The following is a 26,970-nucleotide window of genomic DNA, read 5'->3' on the forward strand; positions in this document are numbered from 1 at the left end:
TAGGCCACTTTTCTGAAGATTTTGTATTTATTCCCATCTCGGCATTTAAACTGAGCTCTGGCCTCAGCCTTCCCGGCCATTCCCCAAATCAACAGTCCAAGAGGTCCTGCTGATACCTGCCTCTGACCACGTCACTCCCTCACATGGCTCCCCACCCTGGCCTTCCAGCCCCATGGTGTCTGGGCCTGCCCTGACCAGGGCAAGGAGGAAAGGCCAGAAGCTCAGCTCCACTGCCAGGCGGGGCCTGAGGTGTTCATTTAATGAGCGTCCATGGAGCGCTCCTAATGCCACACACTGTTCTAGGTGCTGGGGAAACAGCAGGGAACCAAACAAAGCCCCTGTCCTGGTGCACTTACACTCTAGTGTCCCTGTGCTTGCTGTCAGTGCCTGTCATCCACTGGCCACAAGAGCCCCCCTTCCCATCATACGCCAGTTAGTCAGTCCTCATCCTGCACGGTAAAGGGGTGAGCCTCCCGCCCTGAGAGAACCCACTCATTCATTCAACAGAGAAGCACCTTCTTTGTACAAGGCACCATACTAGGCTTTTTTTTTTTTATTCATTTTTATTGAGATATATTCACATACCATGCAGTCATACAAAACAAAGTGTACATTCAATTGTTTACAGTACCATTATATAGTTGTGCATTCATCACCAAAAATTAATTTTTGACATTTTCATTACCACACACACAAAAATAATAAGAATAAAAATTAAAGTGAAAAAGAACAATTAATGTAAAAAAGAACACTGGGTGCCTTTTTTTTTCTTCCCCCATTTTTCTACTCATCCATCCATACACTGGACAAAGGGGAGTGTGGTCCTTATGGCTTTCCTAACCACATTGTCACCCCTCATAATCTACATTTTTATACAATTGTCTTCAAGATTCATGGGTTCTGGGTTGTAGTTTGATAGTTTCAGGTATCCACCACCAGCTACCTCAATTCATTAGAACCTAAAAAGGGTTGTCTAAAGTGTGCATAAGAGTGCCCACCAGAGTGACCTCTCGGCTCCTTTTGGAATCTCTCTGCCACTGAAGCTTATTTCATTTCCTTTTACATCCCCCTTTTGGTGAAGAAGATGTTCTCCGTCCCACGATGCCGGGTCTACATTCCTCCCCGGGAGTCATATTCCACGTTGCCAGGGGGATTCACTCCCCTGGGTGTCAGACCCCACGTAGGGGGAAGCATGCTAGGCTTGTAAATAGGGTGATTGGGAATGGGATGACTCAGCCCCGTACCACAAGAAACTCACAATCTAATTGGGTAGAGAAGTAAAGCTACAGCAATGACTCTGTAGTACAGCGAGGGCTAAGGCAGAGAGAAGTGCAGGTGGTGTGGCAACACAGAAGAGAAACCCCTAACTCAACCAAGGAGGCAGGTGGCAAGGGAAGGCTTCCTGAGGGGGCTGAGAGCTGAGCTGAGTCTTGAAGAAAAAGTTGGGCCAAACAGGCAAAGGGGCAGGGAGTGGAAAGAGAAAGGGAGTGAAGAGCATTCAAGGAAGAAGAGGCCTGGGCAGAGGCACTGGGGGGAGGTCCCAAAGGCAGCAAGGCGTAGTAAGGGCCCCTTGGAGTCAGCCTCAGGCATGGAGGAGGCGTGATGCCCCCTCAATGGCAGGACGAAGCTCAGAGCCCCTGCTCCCCTGGGCATCTCTGTAACCCATGTCGGAGTTTCATCTACTGAGGTCCTGCTGAGCAAATGAGCCCCTTCACATACATCCTCCGCACGGTCTCCAGTGGACCAGCGGAACGCGGGTTCCAAAGCCTGGAGCTGAAGCAAATATCTGGAGCCCTCTTTTCATCACCTTCTTGATGCTTCTAAACATCAGTTCTCCTCTCCACACCTATTCCCCCTTCTAAGTCTGCCTCTCCCCTGCTGTCCCTCATTTATTATGCCAGCTTTTTCTCACACCACCTCCTCTCTTACTTCTGCTTCCTAGAATCCCAGCCTCAGAGGCTCTTAGAAGGTTAAAATCATGCAACCGTAGCTATTTAGCATCAGGACACAGAGGCCCAGAATCAGCCCTGGGAGGCAGGTCGGAGCACATCCTCCCCAACTCTTCCCGTCATTCCCAGCCCAGGGTGGGAATCCCCGGGCAGTCTTGCCGCGGGGCCTCCTGGCCTGAGCTCACTCATTTCCACTCACAGAAAGCCTGTCCACTTCCTCTAACTCAGGCCAGCCAGAGAGGGATTAGAGCTCAAGGATGACCATCCCTAGGTCAGGCAAGCCCCTGTTTCCTTCAGTACTTTTTACATTTTCTCCCTTCTGTCATGCACACCTCCTTAAGAGTTAGAAGTTTGCCTCCAACCCAGCTCTCCCTGGGGATCCAGGATGTCTCTTCCCCCGAGCATCTTTGTATCTCAGCACCTCTCTTTCCAGGTGCCTGCCCTGGGAGTAAGGCAAGGGTTGGCAGGGCTCGAGGGAGCTGCAGAAGAGGCCGGAGCCAGGCTACTTACCCACACACCTGGGACAGCATTGCTGCGGTTCAGTCACAGGCTGGGGGCAGTGGACAGGTGGGCAGTGGAGGCGGTAACAATTCACGTGGGCACTCTGAAGGGGACAGAGGGGTCAGTTCTGGTTCCAAAGAGCCATTCCCTTCCACCCTAACTCACCCTCTCCCCAAACCTGCAACTGCTGGACACTGACTTTGTTTTAAGTCTGTGATGGGATAAAAAACAATCAACTCAAGTGTCTCCAGTGTTTCCCCTTCCCCTGCTGGCCAATGGGATCTTGCTTGGCCCCCTCCTCTGTATCCCTCCCCGAGCAGTGGAGGAAGACAGACCTGCTCATGGGTTTGCTCAGAACTTGTGTCCCCTTCATGGTGTTTGAGAAATACAAGTAAAGGGCAAGAGTTATTTTAATATTGATCTTGGTGCTTTGACTGTGCTATTTTAATTCTCGGTCTGAACTTTGTGGTTAACAGAGGAATGTGACACTCTAGGGCAGGGGACTGGGATGGGGGCAAGACTAAAAACCTGATGTGGAAAAGACTCGGGGTTTCATGATCTCACTCCCTAAATGTCTGAGAAAACCTGGATGAAGTCTTTGGGGTTGGCATCAGAGAAGAAGGGACCTGAAGTTCTTTAGTTTTTTCGAGTACAGAAAATGAGATAGAAAGGGACAGAGAAACATACACAGAGAGTGATGTGCATAAGTAGAAGAGTTGGCACGTGAGAGGGGTCAGTACCCCTTTTAGTATTCTTGACTCGATGGGCAGGGTTTGTTGGCCCCTCCTCTAGCTTCCCACACCTTGCTTTTCTCTCTATTATAAGGGTCATTGCACTATATTGCAAAGATCCATTTATGTCTCTCTCACCCATTCAACATGAATTCCAGAGAACAAGGACCAAGAGTCATTTTATTCATCTCTGAATTGTTGGCACAGGCCTTACTCCAAGTTAGTGCCTGCTAAAGTTTGAATAAATGAATGAGTGAGTGAATGAATGAATTATCTCTCTCTTAGATGACTGCAGCCAGCTTTGTTCAAAACTTTCAAGTTGGCTAAGTGTTTTTCCAGTACCTTTGCTCCCCTGTTCCTTCCCACTGCCCCCTGCCCACCCAAGCCCCCTGACAGAACTTCTTCCACAGGTAGCCTCTTGCCCCACAGAAGAAACTAGACCAGGGCCTCTGGGGTCACTGCCTCCCAAGAGGGCCAGAAGCAATTGCAAAGACTAATCAGTGCTAAGGGGCACCCCAGAGTATACAGAATTGGTCTGAGCTCTAATAGGGACCTTCTAGAGGCCTAGCACACCATGGATGCTTAATGAATGAATAGAGGGTGAACTGGAGTGGGAGGGACTGTGTGGCTTAAAGAGTTGGAATCTCTGTCTTGATTCCAACCCTGGAGAAGCCAAGAGATGGAGATGATCAGCAACAGGCAGCAGGAAATAAGACAGAAGGAGGGAGGCTTGGAGCTGAAAGGGCAGGACTCAGCAAGAGACCAGTCATGTGGTAAAGCCCTTTGCCCAAAGGCTATCCCTCGGGAAACTCACAACTACCATTTATAGAGTGGCTACTAGGTAGGGGCTTTGTATATAAATTTATTATCTCTGTTCATCTTCTCAACAACCTTAGAGGTAGGTACTATTATCCACACTTTAGAAATGAGAAAAGGGCCTCTGAGGAGATAAGTAAATTGCCTAAGGTCACAGAGCTGGTGAGCAGCGTGGCCAGGGTCCCTGGTGGGCTTTCCCTGACTCTGTGCTGCCTCTGGTGGGTGGGTGTGAACTCATTCATCCACTCAGTATTTACTGCAGCCTGCTGGGTGGCAGACCCTCTTCCAAGCACTGGTGTAGAGCAATGAATAAGACTGACAAAGGTTTCTGCTCTTGTGGAGCTTACATCCTAGCAGTGGGAGATAGACTACAAAAAAAGTAAACAAGTAGAGGAACAAGATAATTTCAGAAGTTAAGTTTATGAAAATAATAAAACAAGGTAATGTGATTGAATTGACAGGGTTAGACTATTTTAGAAGCAAACGTCAGGGGAGGCCTCATAAGGAAATAATGTTTATGTAAAGAACTACAAGATGCGAGATCTTGGGGAAGATCCTGGGGAAAGGCATTCCAGAAGAGGGAACAACAAAGGCATGTCCTCCAGTGGGAATGAATTTGAAGTGTGGGAAAAACCAAAAGAAAGCCAGGGTGATGGGAGACAAGTGCACAGGTATGAAATGAGGCTGGAGAACAAGGCAGCATCTTGTCAGCCCACAGCAAGGCATTCGAATTTCACTCTACATGCAACCAGAAACTATTGGAGGACTTTAAGAGAGGAATTACATGATCAGTTTTATGCTCAAAAAAGACGATTCTGGCTGTTGTGTGGAGAATGGATTTAGACGGGGGAACAGGGAGACCCACTAGGAGGATGGTGTAGCCACCCAGGTGACAGATGAAGGTGGCTTAGATTAGAGGGAGCAGTGATGGCGGAGAGAAGTGGAGGGATTCAGGGGATCTTCTGGGCCTTTGGGTTGAGGATGAAAACTGTCTGTGAACTCTGGGGAAAGGAGAAATAAATTAGCTCCTATGGGTCACAAAACTTGGAGTTTGCCAACTGGACCATGTGATATGTCTGGAATTTTCTTTTATGGTTTCCTTTCTGCTCTCTGGCTATATTTCATAAAGTTCTTTTTGAAAAGTCTGATTGGCCTCAGATGGGGTAAGGCAAACCAAAGGGAGGCAGTTGTGGGGTGGGAGGGTGGGATCCCTATTTGGATCCCGATTCTACCCCAGGCCAACAGAGTGGAAGCAGTGGGGCATCATAGGGAAAGACCCCAAGAGGAGTGGCACCCCAGTGGTCACAGCCAGGAGAAGGCTGGCCCAGTCCCTCCTCCCATCTCCCAGGGTCTCCTCAGGAGCTCTTCTCCGCTCCCACCCCAGAGAATTCTGACTCTGTTTTAACAAGTGGGACTCTCACAGGCCTTCTGCATTCTTCTCCTGGCTTTGTGAAGGAAAAGAGAGGGGCTGGGAGCTGGCTCCAGTTGGGAGCCACACACACCCCATCCCCACAGGCACCAGCCCCATAGAAGGAGACCGTGAGGACATGACCCAGCTAGACTGGGTCCCAGGCAGCTGAGCTAAAGCCAAGAGTTTTTGAAGCCTTCTAAGTCACTCCCTCCTTCCTCACACTCCAACCTGCTACCTGACCTGCTAATTCTGGACCTTTGGGGGTCTTATTTATTCCACCAGTTAATTGTGCAAGGCCCCATGGAAGGTGCTGGATCAGGGTAGGGTGGGAAGGAGACAGAAGTGAAAAAAGACATGGTCTCTGCCCCAGCTTGTTGAGCCTTTAGCAGGACCCCGTACTGGGCAGGAGGGTGGGCCCAGGAAGACCTGTTCTCAGGGGCTCAGTCCAGGAGGGCAGTAACTCATGGGCACAAATAACATGGCCAACAGTGATCAGGACAAAAGGACAGAGAGGCTTATGTGGGAGCTCAGAGGAAGAAAATACTTCCAGCTGAGAGATCAAGTAGGGCTTACTGGTGGAGGTGGCATTTGGGTGAAGCCTTAAAGAATAAAATATTTGGAGTTGGGGGAAGCATTCTAAGGCAGGGTGGCAGGGGAGGTGGGTGGAGGAAATAGTACATGAAAAGGAGGAATGGGAGGTAGGATCAGAGAGGCTGTGTCTTCCACTCCACCGTGCAGAAGGCAGGGAGGTGGGCACCAGCATGAGGTAGAAAGAAGGCCAGAATGGGAGAAGGGAGACCCAGGTCCTCAGCCCAGCCCAGCCACTGGCCCACTGTGGGACTTATTTCTGGGACGCGCACAGTAGCCATTTCCTCGTATGCCATGAGTACTTAACAGTAAAGGGGTTTGCCCAAAGTCCCTCAGCTGCCGTGACAGAGCACGATTCCAGGGGGTCTGGCTCCAGGGTACTTCTGACCTCCTGAACTTTTGGCTGCCCTTCCTCCCCAGCTGATTTATCTGGAGGTCTCCCAGACATTCTTGACTCAGGTGGCCGGTGAAACTTACCTCAGAGCAGGTACAGCGGAGGCAGTACATTAAGCCCTGTGGCTCCAAGTAGGGGTGCCAGCTCTCACCGGGGGAATATCTCTTCCCATGGAAAAGGCAGAACATGTCTGGGCCTGGAAAACCAATCAGGGCTGTGTTAGTCCCAGGAGACTCCAGGCTGAAGACCCTTGCTTCATCCCTTCTCCTTTCTGGCTCTGGGAAGGATGTCATGTGGACCACCCAGGCAAAAGAGAATCTGCTGGATATGCTTTCCCAGTCAAGGGGTCAGAATGTCTGAGTTTGAATCTCAGCTTGACCACATACTTGCTGTGTGACATGGGGCATGTCACTGCCCCTCTCTGAGCCTTGACACATAGTGCAGGTAGAGGATCAAGCAGTGAAAATGCTTTATAGATTTAAATTGTGGTATGTTCGTTATTATGAATAAACGAATAATCTAAGGCCCGGAGAAGAAAAGTAACACCGCGAAGGCCACACAGCAATCAGTCACCACCAAGCAGGATGACAGCCCAAGTCTCCTGACTCACTCTGGCGTCAACAAAGGTTTTTAAATTAATACAGAGGAGGGAGCCAACACTTATTGACTACCTTCTCTGTACTGAACTTTTTACAAAAGTTGTAACTTAATTATCTCATTAACATTATTGTTTTGAGAGTTAAATTGGAAAATGCTTGTCAAGTGCTTACTTGAGCCAGCACCTGAAACTTAGTCGATTGCTATTAGTATGACAATAATGGTAACAATCACAAAGACACTGCAAAATGGACATTATAATCTTCTGGAATAAGTAGACTATTTGGAAAGGCTCACACACAAAGCAGGAATTCCTTCTCGGTGTTGGGGGGTGGGCTGGAGCACACACCTCCAGGGGAGAGGAGCGTGTGGAATATTCTTTGTAAGAAGCTGAAATCTGCCTCCCTCTGTCTCATCATTACTCCTGCTCTGTCCTCTTGGGCCTCCCAGAACAAAGATTCGAGGCCGTGGTGATGATGCTCTCAGTCTGTGCTTCAGTGGCTGCTGAGGGCCCTAGGAACTCACAGCTTAGTTCTCTCCCCATCCCCTTCCTAACCGCCAAAGTGGAGGGAGGGATCAGACGGCCGTTCCCCTTTCCAGCCTTTCCAGCAAGGTCCTGGCTGGCCGGCTGGCTGGTATCAAATGGGCTGTGTTTATCTCTCAGCTGGCAGAGAGGGCAGGACACAGGCCCAGCTGGGGTGCTTGTCAGAGCCAGCCCAACTCTCCAAGGAGTGAATAATGTCTTTCTTCCTCAGTCCCTCCCCCCACTAGGGAGGGGAGTGATTGCAAAACTGCCTGAGCCTCAGTTCTCAGCTCACTGCTGAAGAGAAACGCTGTCCCACCTTCCTTGGGGCAGCCCGACAGCCTCAGCCCCTGTGCCAGTTGGCAGCCTCTACACCTTACCGCCTGTTCACAGCGTGAAGACAGAATGTCTCAGCCGTGCCCAGGCCAGGAGGCCCTCCCCGCACCCATAGACCTGGCAGAGGCTGAGAATGTGGGGGGCCTGGCAGACCGTCCCTCAGTCCCTCAGCCCCAGGAGGCCTGCCCACCACAATCCCACTCCACCCAGGCCTCTAAGGTGAGAGGCATGAAGAAAGTTGGCATTGCTTGCAGCTCCCTCTTTCCCTGGGGAGGTGAGTACCCAAGGGTATGCCAAAACCAGGCAGGGAGGAGGAGCGGCCAGGAGCTCAGTCCCTGTGGTCCGCCTTAACCAGCCCCAATCTTTGCATATGGCGGGTGGAAGGAGAGCTGCAGCTCCTCACACCATGAATTCACTGGGGATCGTTGAGGAAGACTCTTCCCTTCTCTGAGTCTCAGTTTTCCATCTGCAAAATAAGGGGGGTGAACCATGATCTTCAAAGGCTTTTGCTTAGTTTATGAATCTATGATATAAAAATTCTAAGACTCCAAGGTTCTAGGTTTCTAAGATTCAAGATGTGAGAATTCTCTAATGCCTACAATCCTTTAGAGCATGAAGCTTCTAGAATTGTTTGATTTTGTGGCTCTAAGTTTTGATCATTCCAGGAGTCCATGATTCTAGGATGAGTTGATGGTCCTATGACATCCCAGGCTCTCAGGGGCTCTGAGATGGAGTAGGATGAGGTGCAGGGAGCCAGTGGGACCAATCCTGAGGGATGCGGTAAAGGAGGCAAAGCTTGTCTATCACATCTCCCTTCCTTCCTGTACTCCCCACTCCTGCCCTGGTCTTGGGTGCCTGTCATGCTTCCATTCTCTACCCTACCCCCGTATCTCTTCCCCCTCAGGATCTTCCCTGCCCCCCTGTGCCCACCCATCTCTCTCCTCAGCCCGGGCCATGTATGCCTTCTCTCAGGGACCTTCTGAAGTTCACACACCCTGGGTGTGATGTTTAACCCAGCAAAAAGACTGTAGTGGGGGAAATTTCAGTTTGGGGAGAATAATTGGCCCTGTTCCAGGCCTTAGGGAGACAGGGAAAGAATTAAAGTTGGGCAGGTCTCATGCCCCTCTCAGTGGATGTAAGTATACAGTAGTTAAGACCCTGGCTTTGGAGTCAGATAGGACTTGGCTCTTATTTGCATGAGTTTAGGCAAGTTACTTAACCATTCCAGGCCTCAGTTTCCACATCTGTTAAGTGGGGATAGTAATAACCTCTAGCTTTCGTGGTTATCGTAGAATTAAATCAGATAATATGTGTAGCATGGCTACTGCCTGGCAGGTAGTAGATGCTCAATTAAATACAATCTAAAAACAGATACACCAAAACCACATCTAATTGCTGACCCCAAACTTCCTTTATAGTCTTTCTATTTGGTATTTCGTTTACTCCCAGAATTCTATGCAGAAGCCTGCAGACACTTATCGGGGCATAAACATCATAGTATCCACCACCTAAGTCAAATCTCCCATTTCACTTACAGCCTCACCAACCCTGTTTCTTTTGACCCTCAAACTCTTCTACCCCACTCACTGGCCAGACCAGTCTCCCTCAGCACCACCTCATGCCAATACAGACCTTGGGGCTGGGGTAGAGATGAAAGTAGTTCAGAAAGGTTGGAGGAGAGAACGGGAAGGCTGGCTGGAGGCAGAGGCCCATGAAGGGCCTTGTGAGCCCAGAGGGTAAAGGAAAGCCACAGAAAAGCTTTAAACTGGGGAGTGGCATGGTCAGGTTTGCATTTAGAATCATATGTGTCTGGAGGAATGGAGCATTGATTGGAGGCAGAGAGGCCAGGGAGCTGCTGAAGTCATCCTGTTTGAAATTAAGAGAGAAGCAGTGTGGATGGGCAAGAGTACAAATTTGAAGAACACCTAGCAGGTGCAGGGGTCAGGCTTTGGAAGAGACTGGATATGGGTGGAGAGAATGAAGGAGCAGTCAAGGATGGGATAGAGGTTTCGAGCTGGAACAAATGGGTAGATGTGGGGTTCTTGGCACTACATCAGAGCTCAATAAATGGTAAACATCATTGTCATTAATAATAACTATAATATTATTTCCTATTATTCATTCATTTATTGAGCTTTTTTATATGTGTTATGTATGTTCTTGGGCTTTGTATGTGATTAAATAAGACACAATACCTGCTCTCAAGGAACTAGTAGCCTAGTGAAGATGACAGACAGGCAGATATGATACATAGTTTGAAAAGTGCCATGAGAGTTGAAGCATAGGGTTTTCAGGGAAGGCTTCCCTGAGAAGATGCCTGAGCTGGATCTTGAAGGGGTCAACGAGTTGAAGAAGGAGAAGGGCCTCTCAGGCGGCGGGAACTGAATGCAAAGACACAGAGGTGGGAGTAAAAACGTTTCATGCAGGAAACTGCAAGTGGTTGGGATATGTTGAGTGCTAGCTCCCCTTCCTGAAGGAAGTATCCTTTTGGACAGGCCACAGTCAAAACCCTTTACCTATCTTAACGCTGGCTTAAAGTGATGGGATTCAGTTAATCTAAAATGAAAGTCTATCTAAATAACAGATAGGCTCCAAATTTTATGTTGGCATCCCCTGCTGTCATCAGCTGGCTCTTTGTGGTAGCCCTGTTTTCAGCTGCACGTCCTCTTGCTGAGTTTCTCACTATCCCAGGCACCTTCCCATTTCTGTGCCTTCACACATGCTCTTCCCCCACATGGAATGCAATTCCCCATCTCCAATGTTTGACCAACACCTCCTCCTCCTTCAAAAGCCAACTTAGACACCATCCTTTGTATGAAGCTGCCCCAACCTTCCTGGTCACTGTCCTCTCTTTCTTCAGGGCTCCCACAGAAATGAGTCCAGCCCTCGATTTCAGCTCTCATCACACTGGATTAAAAGTATTTAAGTGGGTTTTCCTCCCTCACTAAACTTTGAGCTTCTTGAGGCCATTAAGCAGCTCTCATTAATTTTTTACCTTCAGTACTCAGCATGGAGCCTGCACCTAGTGGGTGCTTGATAAGTGGAGGAATGATGAAAAAATGGAGTCAATGGAAAGAAGTTCTGGTACAGGAGGTGACTGATGCTCCCTGACTGTCATTATGTGAGAGGAGAGCCAAATCCTTCTCAGCACTTTTACCTTGCCACCTCCCAGGAATTAGCCTCTGACCTCCCCCCTTTGTAGCTCCCCACCATCTAAACTCCCTAACCACCTGCCAAACCAAACAACACAATGTACAAAAAGTTCTGGAGCCCGGTGGAAATAAGAGGAGGATGAGAGATTCCATGATCTTTTCGGTAAATCAAAATTTCAAACTGTCGCCATCCAAGTTCATCTTGTGGTCTGACTTGAAACCCTCATGCAATGAGAAAGGTCTTGTAGGGGGTAGATTAGGGGTGGGTAGTGTGTGGTTGGGAATTCTCCCAATAGGAGGCAGACAAGGCAACCAGCGAGAAGCTACTGGGCTGCAGGGGGAGGCTGAGTGAGGCCATGCAAATGGCACCGGGAGGGGCTGGGGTGAGAGGAGAGAGGCCTGGCTGGTCTGTCCCCAGCCTGCAAGAACTCAGGAAACCTGAGCAAGCCAGGCTGCAGAGGAATGTGAGAACGTTTACATCTCCCCTCACACCCACACGGCTATACTTTCTCTATTTATTTATAGTCCCCTCTTCACACAAACAAACTTGCTCTCTCTGAGACAGGAGCTCTGCTCCGGGCTCTGGCACCGGATGGAGGAGGCCTCTTAAGGGAATCAAAAGTAGAAACTTCAGCTCCTCGGCGGTGAAGCTGTGCAACCTAGGGAAAGGGGTCTCACTTCTCTGAGCCTGGCATCTGACACGTGACAGATGGACAGGAGCATGGAAGGGCCTCAAAGGAGAAAATCACCAAGCCACGAAAGGCAGCTCTGTTATCTGGCAAGGGTCAGGGGACAGGGATAGAACTGTTTAACATTCCATTTTGCCTTGAACCTAGATGCTTAGATTCTTAGAATCTTAGTATGTTAGGAACTTAAAGACTACATCCAATCCCCTCTTTTTAAAGATGTGGAAATGGTCTCAGAGTGGGGAAGGGACTCATATAAGATCATGGATTCATGCCAGACAAACTCCGATGCCTGTCTTCAGACACCCATCCCCTACAGGACAGGACCAGAAGAAATGGCTTTAAATTGCAAACAAAAGGTTTCAGGTAAGGAAGAACTTTCTGACTGCAAGAATGAGTAATAGAACAGGCTGGAAAGGGTCCTGTCCAAAGGTAGGGGGATGCCTGGAACGATCTCATCACCACACATCCCAGGGGCACTGCTCTCATGCCGGCCCTTTTCTTTGGGAGCCTCAGGGATGCAGGGTCTCTCTCCCAGAATCCGGCGCCATAGCCGGTGGCTGGGGGAACTTGAGAGGCCAGGCATGGAACAGGTGCAACAGCTGGAGCAGCTGCGCAGCTGTTGTCCAGCTCCAGCTCAGCAGCCTGCAAGCCAGCGAGTGAGGCAGAGACCTCTACTGGTGGGAGAGAGGAGGCACAGGGACCCAGAGAGGGGCTGGCCTGCAGCCAGATTTGAGGTCTTCACTCAGGAGGCCACCCCCGCCCCCTCAATCTGGACAGGTGAATGGGGGATGAGACTTAGGTGAACAACAGGGCAGGGTTCCCACTGGTGGATCTCCCTTTATACCCTCAGCCCCAGGCCCTCTAGGTACAACCTCCTGGTCTCTGAGGGTCTGTTTGTCTGTCCCCTCCTCCCTGACAGGGGAAGCTGCAGACCCATGCTTCCCAGCTCTCTTTTCCAAAGGTCAGAGTGAACTCTTAGAATCAGGGCAACAACATCTTTGCATCTTAGAATCATGGGCTGTTAAAGCTGGAATGGTCCTCTAAGATCATCCACCCCTCTCTTTTTACAGCTGGGAAAACTGAAGGGCAGAGAAAAGTAATGTGCCCCGGGTCACAGTGGGAGCTGGTGGCAGAGCCAGGGCTGGAGCCCTGGCCTTCTGAATCCAAGTTGGCCCTCTGCACCACATTGCACCATGGGTAGCTCCCTTTCTGCCCTGTCTCCACTTCTGGTGTCTGTAATTCTTTACCTGGGAACAAAAGTGTCAATTCTAAGAAAATACGTAACTCTTAGAGAAAAGAATAGAAGGACCAATGTTTCTACTGTGTCAATTGACTCTCTCTTGAAAGCAGGATTAGGTGGAGGGAAGGAAGAGAAAGCAGAAGCATGGTGGACTCCTTAAAGGGCGTGTGTGTGTGTGTGTGTGTGTGGCTATTAGTAAGAGAAGAGCACAAAGGCGAGGAGCTGATATAGAGGAAAGAGCACTGAAGAGGGAATCAAGAGACTAAGGTTAGTCAGGTTCTTATACCACAGAGGGATGGGTGCCCAAAGTGACCAACATCACCCACGCATGTGGCTCAGCTTTGGGCTGGGATCAATACCTGTCAGTGACCAGCCCGAGGAAGGGCTCTAGCCTGAGGGTGAAAATGGCATTCAATCTGTGATCAGGATTGGGGGATTAGGGCTCAGCCTATGGCTGGAGTTGAGGCTCAGTCTGGGTTGGGATCAAGGCTCAGTCTACGGTTGGAAATAGAGCCAGGATAGAATACCTTTTGTTTAACTAGTCTTGTACTTTAACCACGGAGCAAGCTGCCATCTTGGCTCATAGGCATGTGACACCACACAGGCTTGAGAATTTCCTTCCACTGGCACCACTTCTGAGAGCATCAAAGATGTCACCAGGAGATATCACAACAGGCTTGAGGCCTCACTTAAACTCAGATGAGGACCTCCATAAGAGAGCTTAAAACAGGACTGTGGAAAATGACTATAGGATTGTTTCTAGATTCGTAGATTGTCAACACTAGAATGGACCTTAGAAAAATGAGACTCAGAGAAAAGAAGTGATGTGGGATCTGTCCCAGTTCACACAGCCAACAAGTGACAAGGGACTAGAATCCAGATCTGTTTTTTTTTTTTCTTTTTTGTTTAAATAAATTTGGTATGTGATCTTAGGCAAGTCACTCTCCCTTTCTCAGCTTTGGATTTACTATAAAGGATAGGCAAATTGAGCAGGGGATCTGGGGGACTGGCTGAGACAGAAGCAAATGGTTTTCAAGGGCTTTTTTCAGCTCTCACATCCTAGAATCTTAACACCTCCCTTTGAATGCCAGTCCACTCACCTAAACTCAACAAGTCTGCTCTGAGATTTTCTTTCCTTGAGTGTCTGGAGCTTTATATTTACCAGGCTGTAGGGAAAGATGGAATATTGGTAGGACTCAGTCAGAAGTATGGAATCGAAGGCTAGTTTGAGGCATGGAGGAGGGTAAATCAGAGTGGATCAGGGGGTCAGAGAGAGTTTGCTGGAAGAGGTGTGATCTAAGCAGGGCTGTGAAGGGCTGACGACACATGGGAGGCAAAGAGGAGGGGTGTGAGTGAGACACGAGCAATCCTGCACAGAAGTCTGATTCTAGGACATCTCCTGATGCATCTTTCCAAGGCATCTGGAGAAAAATCTTACGGGCTAAGAATGAGGTGCCAAGTGGAAAGGAGACAGGTCTGGAGGGCATCCTGTGCTAAGTCTATTTCAAGAAACAATGCGCAGGTGTTAGGAGGAAACCGCAGGGTTCAAGGAGAAGGTGACCTGTACTGAGTACTTTGCTGGTTGCTTTACACCTGTCACCTCATTTAATCCTCCTAAGACCCCTTCAGGTTACAGGTTAGTATTTTAATTTGACAGATGAAGAAACTGAGGCTCAGAAAATTTGTGACTTATGAAAATTCAAACAGTTAATAAGGGGCAGAGCCAGAACTTGAACTGAGATCTTTCCATTACTTTTACTAATGACTTCTATGAATCTCATGCTGCCGGCAAGTCAGAAATGATCAGACATGCACCTTGCCCTTGTGAGCAGAGACAAACAAAATCCAGCAATGCCAGCTCGAGAAAGTCATGTGCCAAAAGAAAGGCATAGATGGGTATCTGAGCAGTGGAGAGGAAAGAGCACCAGGCTGGGAGTTGGCAGACTGGGTCTTAGTCCCAAGTTCTCACCTGTGTGACCTGGAGCAAGCTACTGCCCTTCCTCGGCCTCAGTTTCTTTACCAGGTAGATGGAGGTTTGCACTAAGCTCCTCCCTTCTCTTGAGGGAATTTTCAATCGGTATTTCATCCTCACAGCATTCTAAGGGATTGGAAGACGAGGGGGCCTACCAGCCTTTTGTGGGGGCAGTGAGGAAACCAAGGTTCAGAGAGATTACCTAACTTGTTTGAGGTCACACTCTAAGTGAAAAAGTGTGAATTGGAGAAATGGCATTTTTTTGAGAATTTACCATGCCTCAGCCTTATGCTAGTTGCCTCATATATTTTTTCTCTAATTTAATCCTCACAACAGCCCTGGAGGTTTTTACTCCCACTTAATAGATTAGGATACTGAGGCTTGGAGAGGTGCCCTCCATGCCTGCCTCCCACCAGCTGGTATTCAGTGAGGCTGGGAAAATGACACCCTGGTCTATCTCACTGTGCCGTGCTGCCGCCCAGAGTCTCACAACTCCTAGTCGGGGTTCCTCCCAGACTGTGGGTCTGGGAAAAAAGCAAAGGATTTGGAATTAGAGAATTCTGGCTTTAGATGGCTTACTGGCTGTGAAAACTTGAGCAATTTCCTTCTCTCAGCCTAAGTTTTCTCATCTGCAAAATAGAAAGGATAAATCCCACCTCATCGGAGTGAAAATCAAAAGAAAAAAAGGATGGGACGGTTATTCTAGTTAGCTCATTTCTTTCCACACGTTCTTTCTAAGAGTAATAGCTGTTTCATCATCGTCATACTCCTCACCTGAAACCAAACATACTGGACTCTCTACTAGGAATAAATCCCCTCCAGAGCACAGTGCCCTGCCCTCTCCCCCACGGCTGTCAGTACCTTCCATCATCAGGTCCATGCGAGAAGCCCCCTGGCTCTGAAGCTTGCCAAGCTCCCCCAGTCTCCTGGACTTAGCCCACACTCGTCGGCAGAGGAGTCCCCACCTCTCTCGGCGCAGGTGCTGCCCAGATGGCTGTCAGAGCATTTGGGGTCCCAGGTCCTGGCACTTCCCCCATATTCCAGGGGTCCCCGCAATCCTCTTCCGCCCTCCCAGGCTCCCCTCTACTTACGGGCTCGAGCGTGGGAGTCCAAGGGGAACCAGAGCAGCGCGAGTCCCAGCAAGGAGGAGAGGAGCCTCACCTCTGGAACCATCCTTCTCTTCCCTAGGGCCGGGCCCCGAGCCGGGAGGGGGCGTCGGGTCAAAGGGAGGTGAGAAGGACACTGAGGCACAGGGTCACAGAACGACCCACAGGCCCAGAGAGGGCTGCTGTGACGGAGGCGAGCCAGAGAAGCACCGAGAAGAAGGTGTTGAGGAGAAACGGGGGAGAGGGAGATCCAGGGTAGGAATAGAGAAAGGTGGAAAGAGAACTAGGGGGGAGGAGGAAAAGAGATGAAGAATTGGAGAAAGATACGGCAAGAGGGAAAATCAATAAAAGGCGGATATAGAGAGAAGACAGACCGGGGAGAGGACAGAGGTCTGTGAGCCCGCAGCGCCGGGAGAGGCGCGCGGGACCAGCGGGGTATCCCGGGCGCGCGGGCTAGAGGCGGCCGGCGCCCCTGCTCGGTGGGCCGGGGGTCGGGCGGCGGGGTCCCGGGGCCTGGCGGCGCGGCGGTCCCAGCGGTCCCGGCGGCGGCGACGGGGCGGCCGCGGGGGAGGCTGAGCGCGGGCCGGCTGTGCACGCCAAGGGCGCCAGGCGCGGCGCTCCGGCGCATTTGTACTTTGCCGCGGGAAGCAGGCAGCCCCGGCCTGGCGCTGGCCTCGCACTGGCGCCTCCTCTGGGGCACCGCGGGCTCGGTGGATTGGCCACCCGAGAAACAAGCCCACTCTCCCCCCTCCTCTCTCGTGCCGGTCTCCGGGACCGACGCTCCAGGCAAGGCGCCGGCAGGAGGCGAGGGGACTGGGGAGGGGGAAGGGGCCACCCGGGCCACGGGGTTTAACCCCTGCTCTCCCGCGACGCCCAGCGTTGCAGGAGGACGGAACCCGGTTAGACTTCAGGTGGAACTTTCGGGTGGGGAAGGGTGAGATGTCAGGGTCGAAGTGGGGAAACGGGCGGCGGGAACCCGGAGGCGCTCAAGGTAGAGCGCTTGGCATCGGCGTGAAATTGGGACGCTTGCGTTTCTTCATTCACCCTTTTCGGAATCTGTCTCCCCACTTGTAAAATGGAGATGTTAATGTCTTCCCCACACTTGTTGCAAAGATCAAATGAGGTAATGAAAGCCAAAATCCTCAAAACGCAAAGAGAAAGGGTCATAATAACCAGGTGCCTTTCCCAGTTCCCCCCAGTACACCGACTGGCCATCCCCAGGTTGAAATCCAGCCCAGTAGGATCCTTTGACCTTCCTCCAAGAAGTCTTCCCATCCCCACTTCCCACCCAAAGTAGGACATGATCTCTGCAATGCAGGTAAGGCCTGCAGCTTTCTACAGTGATGGCCCTGTTCTGTCAGCTTCAGTGAGAGCTAGTTGTTGAGGTGTGGATTTTCCCACCAGAAGGCAAGCTCTCTGGGCCCACCCTGACTCCCTCCAGGACCTAAGGAGAGAGCAACCATCTCTGTCCACAGCAGAAAAACCCAGGCTCTGAAATCTAGAGGGCAGGGTCCTTGTCCAGGCTCTCTCGCTAACTTGCTGGGCCACTTTGGGTAAGTCCATCCAGCTCCACTTCAGACCTCAATTTCCTGTCCAGCATCTCTTATAGAGCAACTGGAGACTCCAGTGAGTGCTGGAGGGGAGAACACTGGGAAAAGCAAGAAGTGGGATGGGATGTTTCCAAGTTTAAACTCTCCTGACTGGCTCTGTAAAGATAATTTCCCCAGCCAAGGCTGGGCTCACCATTCCACTTTGCTGCCAGGCCACCACCTCCAGAACAGAGAAGACTGTGAGGAACCAGTTATCCCAGAAACAGTGCTTGCCTTGGGCCCTCAGAATCAGAGACAAACACTTCAGTTAGGCATTTATGGTCTGCCATTATCTGCCCCCTGGTGTCATCCCAGGGTTAACTTCTCTGGCTCCAATCTGGCTAGTTTCTTCCTTTCCCTCGAGTATACTCCATTTTAGCCGATAATGAGAACTATGTACACCATCCTGCTTCCCTTTTGCCTTGGCTTTCAGGGAGCTCAGAATTAAATTTGGTGCTCAATTGCAGAAACAATTTCATTCCAACGGTCTGGGATAGAGATCTTTTCCTTTCTCCATCGTTTAAGTCTGCTGTGCACATACATTTCTGTCTTAAGTGGAAGCATCCTGCCCATCCTACCTCAAAGAAGGTCTCTACTCTCTCACCCCTCCTCTCCATCTCCATTGTCCCCAGAGGTCATGACACCAGCATCCCTTAACTGGAATTTCTCAATACCCTCTTAACAGTTCTCCCTGTTCCTAATCTGGGTCCCTCTAATCCTTTTCCTTACACCTGCCAAAAGAAGTATACTGATGATTTCTACTGACAAATCTGATCATATCACTTTCCTACTTAAAACCCATTATTGGCTTCCTATCACTTACAGATTAAAATCCAAAATTTTTAGCACTGAATTCAAGACCCTGCACATTTTGGCTCCTTTCTACCATTGCCATCTACCCTACACTTTCACCAACCACTCACCTCCCCAAACTGGACATGTATTTTCATGCCTTTTTATCTTTGATTCTGTTTTCCTTGTGCCTGGCCTAGCTTTCTCCTCCAGAATCTAGTGAATCCCTTTTTTCTTTTCAAAAGTCAGCTCAAAGTCACTTCCTCTCTGAGGCCTTCCGTGATTCCCCCAAGCAAAGAAAATTTTTCATCTTTGTCTCTCCCACAGTCCTTTGTATTGTACTCTATATTGGAGTGCAAGTGTTTATTTGCATTTCTATCCAGCACTCACTGTAAGGGCAGGTGCATTCTTTCATTTGCGTCTGTATCTTGTTAAGTGCTGGACACACAACAATACTGAATGAGTGAAGACCTCAGTGATTTGAAAAGAAGACATATTACTCTCCCATGGGAGTCCTGCAGCACCCATATGGCCCTCAGCTTTAATCAGTCATTGACATAAGAAACAACCACTTGAGTAACGTTCCTGTGTTTTCTATAGAATTGCTGTTGAAGACGGTTATCCATGTATTGTCCAATATCCTTTATAAAAAGAAACTTGATAAGTTCTTCCAAAATCTAGTCAGGGGAAAAAAAAAGGATCTCCCCATAGCAGTTTGTTGCGCCAAGAGGTTGTCTGATGTCTACTTGTTTCCCTGATAAGGTACTCACTCACTGCCTTCCAAGGCAGCCCATTCCATGGTTGGACAGCTTTGTTAGAAAGTTCTTTGTACTAAATGGAAATTGATTCTCTTTGACTCCCTGCTCTATCCCTAGCTCTGCCCCCTGGGCTACACAGAAGGAGCTAACTCCTTTTGTCCTTTGGGAACCTTACAGAGAAACCCTTCCTCTGTACTCTTATCCTTACCAGTACCGGCCTCTGGGCTGCTCATGCCACATGGAACTTTCTCATTCTTCAAATGTGCTGAGCTCTTTCAAGCTCCATGCCTCTGCACATGCTGTTTGTTCTGTCTGGAATTTCCTCCCTCTACCCACTCTTATCTGCTGGCAAGCTTACTTAATTCTTAAGGATCAAGGTATTTGCTACCTCTTTCATTCATCCAACAAACAATTATTGAATGCCAACTCTGTAGCCAGGCCTGTGCTGGGTGCTAGGGACACAGTGGGGAACCAGACAGACACTGATGCTTACAGTCCAGGTTCTCTCTGAAGCCTCTTTCGTGGTCTCTGAGTTAGTGTCTCTCTCCTGCATACTTCTATATCTCCATTATAGTTCGGGTCACATTGTATAATCAATAGAACTTCATGCTTCTAAAGCGAATTCCCTGAGAGCACAGACTACCATTAAGTATCTTCCTTAGCCTTCAGTACAGAGCTTTGCACATAGTAGCTGCTAAATAAACCATATCCCTAGTTTCTTCAAATAGTCCTCTTGTGACATATTATTTGTGGCAAAAAAGGCCTCCTCCTTGGCTGTAGGCTGCTTGATTATGTAAAATTGGCAACTAATAGGGCTCATAGGGAACAGTGTCAGGGAAAGATGTCTGTCAATAGAATTCCAAAAGTAGATTCACCATAAGAGAGGTAATAATAGAAGAGGACTACATAATAGAGGCTCAAAAACAGTGGTGTTCTGGCAAATGCTTAACAACTGGCTCTCTGTGGAAGTGGTGGGGGAGGCAGTCCTGGTTTATCACATTTGCCAATTTCCATGGTGGTAAATACTCCCATCATGGCCAATTTCAAGCCACCAATATGATGTCACTGAATGCCAAGCTGGGGAGAGAAGCCAGTAGGACACCATTATACATTTCCACCATAGACATAAATAACCCCAGGAACATTGATAATAGTAAAATGTAGTAAAATAAATAGGAAGTGATGAATTTGAGTATTTATCACCTCTGTTTTCAATATAACTTATTTAATTGCAAGTTTATAGAATTTAATGTTTAATGCAATTTTCTTGAGACATATTCACATAGCATAGTAACCAGCCCAAGTATACAATCGCTGGCTCACAGTATCATCACATAGTTGCGCATACAACCTCACGATCAAATTTAGAACATTTTCACTACTCCGGAAAAGAAATAAAAGTAAAAAAGAAAACCCTAATCCTCTTATACTCCTTATCCCCACCCCTATTATTGACCCATAGTATTGGTGTGGTACATTTGTTACTGTTGATGAAAGAGTATTAAAACATTACTGTTAACTATAGTCCATAATTTGCAATAGCTATGTTTTTTTTTTCCCATATATGCCTCTATTATTAACTCCTTGTAATAGTGTCATATATCTGCTCTAGTTCATGAAAGAACTTTTTGATATTTGTACAGTTAATCATGGACACATATAATTTAATTTTAATAATGATTGTGTTTAACAGCCAGCCCCCAAAATTCCTGAAAATTTAACACTCGGCTCTGCCGAGCTAGCTCTAGTACGCTGCTCGAAAAGGGGTGAACAAATTGACTAAAACTGGGTCTTATTTAGATATATTAGGAGGCAAGTCTTATTTAAAGGAGCTACCAAAGTTCACTCTCACTCCCACTCCTCAATCAAGTCGGAGTTACTCAGTGATGAAAGGCTGAGTTAGGTGCCAAACTCTAACTTACCAACCAGAGGCCTTTCAATAGCAAGGTAGTCATCATTAACCAAGCATCCAAGGTGAATAAAACTTCTGCTCCTGCCTCCTCCACAGTCAGGAAGACTCTTGAAAAGCAGTTTGTCCTCAGAGACTTCTTTCAATAAGTCTGTGAAGGGATGGAGCTCCAGAGAAGGATGCCATACAATTTGGGGCACACTGTCAGAGGGCAGCAGGCACTGTGTCCATCCAAAGAGTTCTCTTTTAAAAATATTAAACAGATAATATCATTTCCTTGCTTAAAACCTTCCCACTGCACCTAGAATAAAATCTAAACCCCAGGACACAATTGTAACTCCCAGTACGGCCTGGCCCCTGCCTGCCCCTGACTTCAGATTACTCTCGCTTGTGCTTGCTTTGCTCCAGCACACTGGCCTCCTTTCTGTCCCTGGGATGCACCACGCTGCTTGGTGTTTCCTCAAGATCTTTACACTTGCTATTTTCCCTGCTTGGAATTCTCTTCCCCCAGCTCTTCCCACAGCTGACACCTCTTCATTCAGCTCAAATGTCACTTCCTCTGTGAGGTCTCCCCAGTCCAACTTATCTAATAGTGTCCCACCTCCAGTCATTTTCTATCATATCTCTTTGTTTTATTTTCTTCATATCACATCATTATCTGAAATGTTATTTCTTCACTTGCATATTATCTGCCTCTCCCGTGAGCATGAAAGCTCCGTGATATCCTGGATCTTAATTCTTGATCACGGCTGTACCACTAGTTCCTAGAACGGTAATCAGCCTAGCACATGGCAGAGGCTTACTCAATATTTTTTTGATAAATGAAAAGAAATGGATGATGGAATACTTATCTGGATAATCTTATTGGTTTAAGGAGTGAACCACAGACATTCAAGACCACAAACTCTTGGAATTCAACCACATACGCATTTTGATGCTCATCACTAGCACCATCACTTTTATAATCAACCCACCACCATCGTTACCACTGGTGCTGCGTGGCACGTAGGTAGGTTACTCACAGTTTGTTGAATGAATGAATGAATGAATGAACAGCTACTTCACAGTTGACCTTAAACTTCCTTTCTAGTCTTATTTACTATCTCTCCCCACCCCCCACAGCCCATCTTAGTCCAGTTTCTTATATATACTATTTCCGGCTACTCCCAACCAATCATTTTCACCTAATACACGATGACTTTTCATGTCTCTCTGTGTTGGATTATTCTGCTGTTTCTTCTACTTGAAATTCTCATTCCCCTTCTTTGATGAGTTCTCATTCTTCCCTTATGATCCAATTGTGTATCCCTTCAGGTAGTGTTAGTATAGTCATTTCCTCTTCTGTGCTTCCATATTATTTTGTGTATACCACTGTTAAAACTCGTCTCCTAAGTTATAGCTATTTGTTGACATGTCTACCTTCTCCCCTTGAGAGTGGGTGCCTTGAAGGCAGAGACAGTATAATTTCATCTCCCTGTTCTCAGAAACCATTGTGGGATCTGTCACATAGCACTCTCACTGTGTCTGTTGAGATCAAGTAATAATGGGCACAAGCTAGATGAGAGCACTGTGCTGGGTATTGAAGGATAATAATTGAAGGTACTGAAGGATAATCCTGGTCAAAACATGGTGTCTGATCTGGATGACTTACAATCTAATTGGGAAGATAAGTCCTTTTCATAGTAATATTAAAAACCAGTATAAAGTGAAATAAGCCAGACACAAAAGGACAAATATTATATGAGCTAAGTAATGTGAAATAATTAGAATAAGCAAACTCATAGAATCAGAGTCTAGAATATAGGTTACCAGGGGATGGGGTGGGGGTAAGGAATAGGGAGTTAAGGCTTAAAATGTACATAGTTTCTATTTGGGACTATGGAAAATTTTGGTAATGGATGCTGATGAGGGTAGTACAGCATTGTGAATGTAATTAACAGCACTGAATTATATACTTGAATGTGGTTAAAAGGTGGAAATTTTAGGTTGTATACATGGTGCTAGAATACAAATCTTAAAATATCCATGGAACTTCACAACACAGATGGTGAACCCTAAGTTAAACCATGGACTATATTTAATAGTATAATTATAAAACTGTGCTTTCATCAATTGTAACAAAGTTTCCACACCAATGCAAGATGTTAATAATAGGGTGGTATACAGGTATCCTGTATTTTATGAATGATTGTTTTGTAACTCACAACTTCTCTAATAAAAAAAAAGTGTATTTTTGAATTAAATATGAGACAGATGAAAGCTTAGTGTGGTATGATGTGTATAGGGCTGGAGTGGTCAGAAGACTTGGTTTCTAATTCCTACTTTACCATTAACTCATTGTGTGGATTTGACAAATTAATTTCCCTCTTTAGACCTCGATTTTCTGTAAATAAAGAGGTTTGATCAGAAGCCTTAGATGATTTCTAAAGCCGGTTCTGTCTCTTGACATTTTGAGTTTGGCTCCATGGAAACTGGGTGGAGACAGTGGGTAGTGCTCAGTAGTCTTGGTTTGCCCCCTGGTGGTCCTTCAGCTACATCACAGTCTGGGGAGATTTGCTCAGGGATGGGGAGAGCAGAGCTCAGAGCCTGGTAAACGAAGAACCTTGAAACAAGGACCAGTCTAGAACAGAACCGATTAGGCTTCTCAGTGGTCACTGGTAGCTTGGTGTTCTAGTTTGCTAATGCTGCGGAATGCAAAACACCAGAGATCGACTGGCTTTTATAAAACGGGGGTTTATTTTGCTACACAGTTACAGTCTTAAGACCACAAAGTGTCCAAGGTAACACATCAGCAATCGGGTACCTTCACTGGAGGATGGCCAATGGCGTCCGGAAAACCTCTGCTAGCTAGGAAGGCAGCTGGTGTCTGCTCCAAAGTTCTGGCCTCAAAATGGCTTTCTCCCAGGACGTTTCTCTCTAGCAAGCTTGCTCCTCTTCAAAACATCACTCCCAGCTGCACTCCGTTTCCTCTCTTTGAGTCAGCTCATTTATATAGCTCCACCGATCAAGGCCCACCTCGAATGGGCGGGGCCACGCCTCCATGGGAACATCTCATCAAAATCATTACCCACAGCTGGGTGGGGCACATTCCAAGCAAATCTCTGCCCCACAAGACCACAAAGATAATGGCATTTGGGGACACAATACATTCAAATCTTATCCTCCTTCAGGATAGAAGGAACTCAGGAGATTATGTTCTCTGTTCTCAGTCTCCAGCTGGGAAGCATCTTGTGTCTGCTTCTTTCCAAACAACCAGAACTCAATCTTTGGGAAGCTATTGTGTAGCTTCCCTGACTTTTTCTTCTGCTCCCACCACAGTGCTCCCTTCTGAGGCAAATTCTTCATTCTGGTTCGTATAAACCACCCATCCATGTATTTATGGAAAAATGGAGTTTTCCCTTCCACTTCTTATTCTTTTCCTGGGAAAGGGCCATGCATGAGCCACTCCTTGGAGACTTGGCCCAGACCAAGTAAAGGTTAGTAGAAGGATTTCTTTGGTGAGACTGGGGAAATAAACAGACTCTGATAGAATAAGACATGTGCTTTACACTATAAAAGGTGATCAGTACTATCAGAGAAAGTTTTGTCTTTTAGGGTGTTTCACTTTGAGATAGGGCCAGGTAAGGTCATTTCCCCTTTTTTCCCTTATTCTCTGTCTGTTGAACCTAAAGGACTTCTGAAAGCCACCTCCACCCCCTTAAAAAAGAACAACCACTAAAGCAAAGAAGGAATTAGTTGCTTGGAATACTGGGCATGAACTTAGAAGAAGAATATAGGGACTCTGAAGGTAGGAAAGAAAGGAAGAAAGCAGGATATGAGGGAGGTACAGAGGGAGAATGGGACCAGAGAGGAGGGGCTCCCTGATGGCAATTCTAGGTGGATTTATATGTATCAGGAGGGGAAGACTAAAGAAATTTAAGAACTATTTTGCACCACCAATGTCCTTGATTGTTAAATAGATTTTTTTTTCTGACAATACACTGTACTTTGAAACTTGCTAAACATTATAGGTGTAACTAAGGGGATACACACATTCATTCCACAGCATCTGGAATGTGCTAAATGCTGTACCTAAAGGTGACCCACAAGAATTGACTCAGCATCCATACCTTGCTGGCCTGCTTTTCTGCTGAATCCTCAGCACCCAGATTAGTCCTTGCCACATAGTAGGTGTTCAATAGGTACTTGTTGAAGAATGTTGGATTCACTATCCTTTCTTCTGTGATAGCTCTACTGTATAGGGATAGAAGCCTGCTTGTGTTATTTTTATTTCTCACTGACAATTATAAGATCAAGGATTATCCTTATAAAATACACGTCCATTTACAACACTACCTTAGTCCACATATTAAATCTTTCAAGAGTACCCCAAGAGCTTGACTTTATTTCTCTGTAAAATGGAGATAACAATACACCCACTTTACAGGGTTACTTCCAGTTTAAATGAGAAAAGATATTTTATCCCTTTTCATGGTGCCTGGCACATGGTAGCTGCTCAAGAAATTGTAGTTCTTTTTCTTCTCCAATGTTCCAGGCTCATCTCCAACTCAATGTTCTAGCCACATTGAATTCTTTACCAGTCCCATGTATCCTGTACTTTTATACTTTTTGCTTCTGCTTTTTTTTCCTCTGCCTGGAATGCCTTCCCCCTTTTCTACCTGGTGAACTTTCTCATCCTTCAAAAGGGAGTTCAGATGTTCCCTCCTCTGAGAAACCTTCCTCGCCCTCCAACCCCCTGCCTTGCTCTCTGCTTCCATAGCAGTCTGTATATGTCTCAGTTGTAGCATTTATAATTCTATTATAATGATTTATTTATACTTTAGCCTCTTTGTTAGGCTGTAACCTTGAGGGTGGCAAGGACCAAGTCTTATTTATATTTGTTCAGTGTTTAGAAAAGGTCTGGAGGAGGCCAGAGAGGTGACATGAAAAACAATGGTGGAGAGGTTAGCTTTGCAGAAGGGCTGCTTCTTCCTCTGAAACAAAAGGAAAGGAGCTGAAAATGAATAATAGTAAGAATGTGGCAAGAATCTACAAAGCAAAAGGGAAGGAGCCAAATCTCTAGGTGAAATTTGGCTTGGAGGGGAAGGAAACAGGAAGAAGATGCTACTGAAAGAGATGAGGAGGGTAAAAGAGTGATGGACCTAATTCATTCTATGAAGAAAGTTTTACCCCAGTATCAATCCAGATAGAGACAGCACAAGAAAAGAAAATTACTGACCCAAATCCCTTATGAATATAGATGAAAAAATCCTCAAGAAAATACCAGCAAACCAAACCCAACAGTATATTAAAAGAATTAAACGTCATGCATGATCAAGTGGGATTTGTCTGAGGATAAATTGCAGATCCAAGAAGTGCAGTGTACCCCAAACAGAATAGATGTTAATAGACCTACTCCAAGACACTTAATAATCATTTTATCAAACATCAAAGACAAAGAGAGAATCCTGAAAGCCACAAGAGAAAAGCAATTCATCACATGCAAGGGTAGCTCACTAAGACTATGTGTGGATTTCTCAGTAGAAACCATGGAGACAAGAAGGAAGTGGTGTGATAGATTTAAGATAGTGAAAGAGAAAAACCACCAACCACGAATCCTATATCCAGCAAAACCGTCCTTCAAAAATGAGGGAGAGTTTAAAATATTCTCAAATAGTCACTGAGAGATTTGTGAATAAGAAACCACCTCTACAAGAAATAGTAAAGGGAGCACTACAGGCAGATAGGAAAAGACAGGAGAAAGTGGTTTGGAGAAGAGATGGTAGCACAATACTGTAAGTACTCTGAACAAAGATGAATGTGAGTACAGTTGAGAAAGGAAGGCTAGGGGCATGTATGACGCCAGAAGGAAAGATAGAAGATAAAGACTGGGATTGTATAATTTAATGAAACCTAAAGTGGTCAATGGTGATTAAAT

General features: G+C 47.1%; 1 protein-coding gene across 2 annotated transcripts in view; it reads right to left on the bottom strand.

The window, feature by feature from the left end:
* Positions 1-16,509, bottom strand: part of CHRDL2 (chordin like 2) — a 31,781-nt gene extending 15,272 nt beyond the window's left edge. For both annotated transcript variants that reach the window (XM_037839142.1, XM_037839143.1), the window contains exons 1-3: positions 15,991-16,509; positions 6,474-6,586; positions 2,460-2,553 (exon numbers count right to left, since the gene is read on the bottom strand). In XM_037839142.1, coding sequence (XP_037695070.1) covers positions 2,460-2,553; positions 6,474-6,586; positions 15,991-16,072 — 289 coding nt within the window. In that variant the 5' untranslated portion in view covers positions 16,073-16,509. The remainder of the gene's footprint in view (positions 1-2,459; positions 2,554-6,473; positions 6,587-15,990) is intronic.
* Between the last annotated feature and the right edge of the window lie 10,461 nt (positions 16,510-26,970).

The sequence above is a fragment of the Choloepus didactylus genome, chromosome 6 (assembly GCF_015220235.1).
Source record: "Choloepus didactylus isolate mChoDid1 chromosome 6, mChoDid1.pri, whole genome shotgun sequence".
In the NCBI taxonomy this organism is placed as follows: domain Eukaryota; kingdom Metazoa; phylum Chordata; class Mammalia; order Pilosa; family Megalonychidae; genus Choloepus; species Choloepus didactylus.